Here is an 8,374-nt window from a genome sequence, read left to right as displayed (position 1 = left end):
GTCACCACTTACCACAGGCCCAGGTCCCTCGACCCAAGGAGGTTCAACCTCAATAAAAACCTTGAAGACATAGGCGTAGGCAGAGAGTTCATGAACAAAAACCAAACTGCATGTGAAACACTTCAAAGAATCAACAACTGGCATATCATCCTACCGAAAAGTTTCTGCACATCTAAAGAAATCACCAGCAGAGTAAAAAGAAAACCCACAAACTGGGAAAAAATTTTAGCTGTCCCTCAGACAAAGGACTTCTATCTGAAACACATAAAGAATTAAAAAATATCAGCCCCCCCCAATTCAAAGACCCAATCCAAAAATGGGCAGCTGAGATGAACACACACTTCTCAGATAAAGAAATACAAATGGCAAATAAACACATGAGAAAGTGTTCAACATCATTAGTCATTTGAAAAATGCAAATTAAAACAACACTGAGATTCCATCTCACCCCAGTAAGAATGGTTAGCATTATGAAATCAACCAATGACAAATGCTGGCAAGGCTATGGAGAGAAAGGAACTCTTCTCCACTGCTGGTGGGAATGCAGACTGGTGAAACCACTGTGGAAATCAGTTTGGAGATTCCTCAGCAAACTAGGTCTAGAGGTCCCATTCAACCCAGCTATTCCCCTTCTGGGTATTTTCTCAGAACATCTAAAAACACTGTATCACAATGATATATGTATACTTATGTTCATAGCAGCACAATGTATAATTGCTAAACTGTGGAAGCAACCCAAATGTCCATCCACTGAGGAATGGATAAAAAAATTGTGGTACTTTTATATAATGCAATATTACTCAGCTATAAAGAAAGATAAACTGGAGGTTTTTACAGGTAAATGGTCACAACTAGAGACCATACTCATAAGTGAAATTAATCAGACCTGCATGCGCAAGCACTGCATTTTCTCACTAGTGTAAAACCTGAAAGAATGAATAAAAACTAGGAGGTATAATAGACATTGTGAAAGGAAAGGAAAATGCTCAAGGGTAAAGGGCAACTGGGGTGTGGGAAAAGAGAAGGGAAAGAAGGAGAAATTATGTAAGTATGTACATACAGGATAACAGTTGTACTACTGTCTTCTATTGCTCTACAGAAAGAACAGTTAATGATTACTTATTTGATCAATATTGCATGTCTCTTTGTTTTCCTGAGAAAGTACTTTGAAGATATCAATATGTAATACAACAAGCATTGTTAATTTCCTACCACTTCGTTTGTAACTCTGTACTGTTTGTATTGTTCTTTTACTATTTTGTAAATGGTTGTCTGTTTGTTAATATTTTCCTTCTTTTATATTCAAAATTTAAAAAAAAAAAAAAAAAAACATTTTCTGGAAGGACTAATAGGAGAGCCAAGACTTTAGGTTCTTTACCAGGTTAGAGCTGTAAAGAAAAAATACATTTTTTCCTTCCTCTTGTTATCAGACCAATTTTAACGTTAACTGTTAACTTCAATGATTGACAAAAATAAAATTTTTCCTTATGTGTTACACTAAATCAAGCAGAAATGGTTAGTAAGAAAGAATAAAAATTTTCCAGAGGGTGTGAAAAATTCTGGCTAAGATCTAACAAGTCCGTTTGTAGACATATACACTTACAAGCAACAAGCACGAAATGTCAGTCTGAAGAATTTCTGAAAGACAGGGTTAAAGGTGCATTAGAGATCTACAGTTCGAAATTTAGGTTCCAGAATTTCACTGGGGATTCTTATAACATTGTCACAGTTCTTCAAAGTGGAAATGCAAAGTGTAAGGTGGAACAAACTGCTTTTTGCTTGACAGAGAACAAGAGCAAAGCTGGGAATCTTGACCCTAACTCAAAACCCTAACTGCAAGATCACAGTATTAGTCTAGCTGACAAGCTAGATAATAAAAAAAGACAGAGAAATTACTGATTGCTATCATTTCCACAGCAGAGAGGTTCACTTTCTAAACTTTAACATTAAATGGTTCTCATACCTTGATACAAGAATATAAAAAGAAAAAACTTTTATATGTTACCTTATGTGAAACTGGTTGTATCTGTCTTCACCAGACGGTTTTTTAATAGCAACAGCTAATTTTTTCCATCCTTCTTGAGGATCAATAAAATCTGACAGCTTCCTAATTAGTCCAACATTGAGGCAGCGCACATATGTTGATGGTGTTATGGGTGTGCTCATCTTCTAGTCCTGAAATGTGAAAATTCTCATTAAAACTTTTCAGTAGGTTTACAGGTGACATCTGTAAGCTTATGTATTATCCCTTGGGTCCTATATGAAATACTGGCAAACGACTACACGGGAGCACTGCGAAGTCACCTAGGTGATGCCCTAAGGACAAACCCAAATCGAAATGAAGCCATCTCGTTGTCCACTGAGTTTACTCTCTTTTTCCACCAACAAATATTGATAAACACTTAAGGACTTTTTTCTGACACTGATGTTTTTCAACTGACATTTATACAAAGGAGCAAAAAGTTTATCTGAAAGATCCCTTTGACATGTTCAGGAACCCAGTTTTTTAAAATTTGAAATATTTTTCTCAATCAGTACTTATTTAGTGTCAAAAACTTTTGCAGTGTTGTTTGATAAAAGTAAAGTACAGAAGTAGTTTGCATAGCAGGAAAAGATTTATTCCACCACAGAATTGGTACAGAGCTCCTCTTTATTTTCTGAGTCCATGAGATCTGCCTGGCCATAAGTCACTTCCCACTAAGCTAAAACCTAGGTTCACCACGTCAGCTGCTCTGCAGACAGAACCTTTATTTCCTCAGTCATCTTTCTTTCTACCCTGGAGAGCGGCAGGCAGAGATAAACCTCACAATCTGTGACTCCAAATGTATGCATGTGTCCCTGCTTCTATAACCTGGCGCACTGTCCGTGTCACTCTCTTTTTCAGAAGGACCATTCCTTTCCTTTCAGTCACTTGTATATTCAGTGAACATGTCCATCCGGGTTTTATACTCAGCAACGGAAACGTGGGAAAAATCTTTGTTCTCAAGTTGCTCAGTCTATCAGTGGAGACAGTTAAAAGAGTGATAAACATTACAAAAGATATTTAGGACGCTAGGGGGCGCACAGAAGGGGCACCAAGAAGAGTTCAGAATGAGGTGCAGTATATCCAGACAGACACGGTTGAGTAAGAGGCTGAAAAGGTGAGTGAAAGGGAATGACGACAGCCTCAGGAGGAAAGCACTTGGGAAAAGGTGCGGACAACATGGGTGAGGCTCAAGCAAGGAGTCCAGACGGCTAGTCACAGGATGCACGCGTGAACTGAGAAGAAACAACGCTGGAGAGGCCCTAGGGCCAACTAATGATGTGCCTTACGTGCTAAGACCAGGAGTTTAACTTACACTGTAGTAAAAATGACAGGGCAGACGTGTCAGGATTTTTAAGGGGTGGGGGTGTCAGGGCTTTTTTTCCTTAGGTGGATTCTGCTGGATAAAATGTAGAAGAGCTGTATATAAGGCAAGAAGACCAGTTTGAAAACTTCTGCAACAATCTAGGTCAGCAGAAGTGAGAGCCTTAAAAAGGCAGTTAGAGAACAGAGAAGAAAAGGGTTAAACAGTTTAGAAGTCCAAGATAACTCTGAATTAATACTAGGAGGACAACAATACACAGGGTATCAACCACTGTCGCTGTCCTAGTAGGCTGTTTTGAAACTTGGTTTGTTATGTTCACCTTTTCTTTTAAAGGAAGGAACACCTGAGACCAGGGAAAGGAGAAAAGGAGGAGGTGAACTATATATATATATATATATATACACACACACACACACACACACACACACACACAAGATAGCTGGGGTAGTTGTACTGCTGCCTTCTATTGCTGAAAGGAACAGGTGAGGCTTAATTGTTTGATCAATCTTACACGCCTATGTCTGGTGATCCGAGCACCTACTCTGAAGATAATAATATGTAATATAACAATGACTGTTCATTTCCTATCACCTTGTTTTGAAATTCTGTAGTTTTTATTTTTTGTTGTTTTTGACTTTTTTCTCTTTAAAATAAAATTTAAAAAAAAGACTTAGAAGGCCATATCAAAACAGTTTCATGAGATCAGAGTTACAGAAAAGAGAGAGCGAGGGAAAATAAAGATGATTACTGGGTGTGTGAAAGGGCTGCCTCTGGCACCACCTGGGTGAGCTGGCACCAAGTGGGTATACAAGGCCGGGGCTCAGCAGAGAGGTTTCGGCCTCTATGCATACATTCCCATCTGGGAATTGAGAGCGTGTGTGCAAGTAACAGAAAAGTGACATTACTTTACAGTTTCCCCAAACTCTTTACTGCTGAATGGAACACAGCTGCACGCTCACATCCGATCTGCATCCAATCCACTGCAGCATGTTACTGCGGTTGATGCACATGAAGAAAATACCGCTTCACACAGATACACAGTTGGAGAGGGGAGTTTCTAAAGAGCTTTTTGACTAGGTAGAAATTATTGTTCTCTGACACTAAAAGTTGATAAGGAATAATTTTCTAACAAGTAAGCTATGTTACCTGTTAGAATCTGAAGTTGTATCACTGAATACTGCACATTACAATCCGCTGTGCTCAATGAATCTTTTACCCATATGGAAATCTGACTTTATGACCCTGCTGAAGAGTCCCGGAGAGCCCAGTCATACCTGGAGAACCGCTGGGCTGAGAGCTGAAGGCTGAAGCTGGCTGGTGACACAAATGGGACAGCGAATAGAGAACAGGGGAAACGATCAGCCTCTAAAGGGAGAACTCTTTTTTGAACCCAGAAAAGCAGAGGTCTCAATACAGATATATGTGAAGGAAAGGGAGGGTTCTCACAAGCGGTTATTTTCTCTGAAAGAGAATGTGAAGCTGTCTAGAGCAAGGTACGAGAACAGCCACAAGCACCTCAGGGTTCACCTAGTAAATGCCTCCTGCTACCTTTCCAAGCCCAACTCAAAAGGCACCCGTGGCCTCCTGATCTTCTACTATACCAATTATTACATTTTCCTGTTTATGCTTTTGCCTTCTCTGCCGGACAGTGTGCTCTCCTGGACAGAGCAACAAAATCCACTCCAGGGACCACACAAAACATCTGTGTTGAATGGAAGTCTGATTTTTTTAAAAAAGGAATCCTACCTACCTACAGATTTTGCAGTTGCTTTCTTCAAGTTCTTTCTCCTTATTTATCCAGGTTTTCTCTTCTGTGCGAAGTACAGTGTGACTGACAAACCTAGTAAAGGAAGAACTGCTGATTAATCCTAAAAACCACAGCTGAAATGCAGGAAACAGAGCATTTTAGAGAAAGGCTATCTTAGGACCAGGGATAAATCGTACAGTTCTTGGCACCCCAACTTCTAGCAGAGGTGATGGCATAAGAATATCAGGAAAAGGAAAGCCTTCTGAAAACTGTTCTTCATATATGCTCAGCAGTTCCAAATTCCGGAATTTAAAATTTAATCTTGGGGCTGGGGATTTAGCTCAAAAGTGCCTGCCTGGCAAGCGCAAGGTCGTGAGTTCGGTTCCCGGTACCGGAGAAAAACCAAAAAAAAAAAAAAAAAATCTTAAACACATTCATACACCATTCCCAACCTCGTATGCGGAAGAACATAAACCACATTAACAGTGTATGTGTGTGTGTGTGCGCGCACTCGGGCGCGCGGAATTGAAGCCTGGGCCTCCTATGTGCTAGGCAGGCCACCAGTGAGCTCCAACTCCAGCAATTGTAGTGATCTCTTGACAATGATCTTTTATAGTGGTTTTGTTTTCACTCTGCTTTTCTGAATTTTCAGTAATAAAAACAGACTATGCAGAAAAACTAAAAAATGTCACCTCTTTCAAACAGTCTAAGATTTACTTTGGTGCACTTGAGGTTAACAGAGGAGGTACAGGATATACTGCCCGTAAGTAAGTATCTTCATGATTGTTTCTCAGAGCATACAAGGTGAGGGAGCAATTGAGAAATATACTAAAATCAGTGTTTGCCTGTAGAACCCAAGTTCCTTTCCACTACGCCTGTTTTCAAACAGACAAAGCACTATGCCCAAATAGGAGTTCAAAACATTCTTGTCAAACAAATTAAGGTTTAGCACTGCACTTCACTAGCACTGTGATCAAAGGAAGGAACTGTATGAGGACAGAGGGAAGACGGACTTTGAGGCTGCCTGGGCCCGGGTTTCATCACAGCCACCTGTGGCCAGGGCCGCTGCATCAGTTTCTCTGGACCTTGGTTTCTTCGTCTGAAAAACAGAGAAGCTAATACTTAAGAATGAGTTTCTGAATCAAAATCCTCAAGTGTGAAGAGTCTAATCTTGTCACAATAATTAGTCCAAAAGGGGAACATTATATTTTATGGTATGTTATTCGTTTTATTCCTTTATTTATCTATTTGGTTTTTTGAAACAGGGTCTCATTGTGTGCTTCAAGCTGCTCTTGAATTCACCATGCAGCCCAGAATGGTTTGAACACATGGATCCTCCTGCCTCAGGCTCTGGAGTACTGGTATTACAGGTGTGCGTCACCAAGCCCAGCTATGGTACGCTATTCTCACGCAACAATTTAAAGCACAAATGTGCAGCCTTTATTTAAGCTCAATCTTCAAAATAATGAAGGACTACTTGTAGGATACAAAGGAGAAATCTGAGAATATAGCTAAGCTTTTCAGATGTGAGTCTTTATCAAGCACAGTACTTTTAATATATGTTAACATTTCTAATATATTAATCACTTTCACACATTCTTAGCAAAATACAGCCATTAACGTTTACTTCTGCAAAAACAGTATCACGGCTATGTCCAAAAGCAGGTCCTTCAGAAACCTATTAAAATCCACGGTGTTGCCCTTTCTCAAACTGGGTTATGTGCTGTTGTGCCACAAATGACGCATACATCTTTCATGAACGCTGATCTAAGTCAATGGTAAATAATTAGAAATGCTTTCATATACACACTGAGCGCCCAGTTTGTGTTTCCATTAATCCAGGCAGCAGCAGAGCGGGAGAGGGGCCATCTCTCCTAGGGCCGCGGAGCCTTTGTGCTGACTTTATCTCTGAGCAAGATGAAAGACTGGAAGGTCTGAGAGGGGTGCACACAGCCGCTGTCCTCGAGATTTTAAGATTTCTGCCACCAGAGGATGCTGGAGTAGGGACGCAGAAGTCGGAAGAGACCAATTAGGAGAGGGCACCAATAACCCAGGTAGGAGCTAGCATCGCAGGGAAGGCGCAGAAGCCCCGGACGCTAGCTATTCTGGGGCAGAGCCAGGGGCACCCTGCTGCTGATGCACGGGGGAGAGGACAGTACCCAGGCTGTCGACCTTAAGTTTTCTGATCTGTGACTGGAATCCACAAGTTAGACCCGGGGGATCAAGAGTTCAGTTCGAACAGGTAGAAAGCAAATTTTCCATGACTGTTTTTAGTATGATAACGGGCGAATAAAGGAAATCTGAACTTTCCAACAGACTTCTTCAAGAATTACTCCAGAAAGGGAAGACAGACGTTAGCACCCTGGTCTTTGGAGGAGCCTTGGGCAGACACGGATTAGAAGCACCAGTCTATGTCTTCCGATCCCAAGGGCTGAAAGTGCTCTCTCGGGTTTGCTTCCTGTCCTTCCGCCTCCTCTCCTGCTTCCAAGCCGCTATGTGCTCGTGCGCTTACCTGACCCTACCAGGGCCTCTCCGCCGTCTAATTCCCCAAGGCTGGAGGCAGAGCGAAAAGTTGCCCGGCGGCTCCGACCGCTTTCCAGGCGACAAGCATCTCCGCAGGGCTCGGCCCGCTTCCGGGTCGCCCGGGCGCGATCGGCCCCAGACGGAGGCCCGCAGCGCGGGAGCCGAGGCCCGCGGGAAGCTGTCCGCGCACAGCAGCGCCGGCCGACGCCCCGCCGAGCCGCAGGTCCGCAGACCGACTCCCAGCTCCCGAGGACCCACCCAGGCCCTGGCCCAGAGGGCGCCCCGCGACTCACTTCCTCTCCGATCTTTCTCCACCGAAAGGCAGGGCGATTCACGTTCCGCAACGGAGACAGCCCTGGGGCGGCGGCCGGAGCAGAGGCGAGCGGGCGACAACTTGCGCAGCAAGAGACAGCCGCTGCTCAAGGAGGCGGGCGGGGGGCGGCTGGGCGGAGCGCCGGAGACCGCAGCCGCGGGAAGCGCGCGGGCGGGGCGGGGCCACCGAGGAGGGCGTGGCCAGCCCGGAAAGCCCCGCCCCCGACTCCTGCCGGCAGCTCTACTCGGAAACTGTGTCGGGCCCTTTAAGTCGGCCCCTGTCGGGGGCTGAAAAGTGTACGGCTTCCGGGCATGCGCACTCCGCAGTGCCGAGGACCGCCCCGCCCGGAAGCGAGGTAGGTGCAACCCGCTGCCCGCTGCGGGTGGCCCCGAGGCCGGCGACGCGGGGTGCGGCCCGGGGAAGGCGCGCGTGGGGGTCCTCGGC

The 8,374-nt window shown here is 44.0% G+C and overlaps 1 protein-coding gene across 5 annotated transcripts in view; it reads right to left on the bottom strand.

The window, feature by feature from the left end:
- Positions 1-8,374, bottom strand: part of Irak4 (interleukin-1 receptor-associated kinase 4) — a gene marked incomplete at its 5' end in the record, with an annotated part of 28,586 nt that extends 20,212 nt beyond the window's left edge. For 3 of the 5 annotated variants that reach the window (XM_013505686.1, XM_005406580.2, XM_013505687.1), the window contains 3 exon segments: positions 2,006-2,175; positions 5,098-5,187; positions 7,911-8,374. In XM_013505686.1, the coding sequence (XP_013361140.1) occupies positions 2,006-2,166 (161 nt within the window). 5 annotated transcript variants of the gene reach the window in all.

Source organism: Chinchilla lanigera, unplaced genomic scaffold (assembly GCF_000276665.1).
Source record: "Chinchilla lanigera isolate Chin_1 unplaced genomic scaffold, ChiLan1.0 scaffold00099, whole genome shotgun sequence".
Classification (NCBI taxonomy): domain Eukaryota; kingdom Metazoa; phylum Chordata; class Mammalia; order Rodentia; family Chinchillidae; genus Chinchilla; species Chinchilla lanigera.
This window is presented reverse-complemented; position numbering and strand designations above follow the sequence as displayed.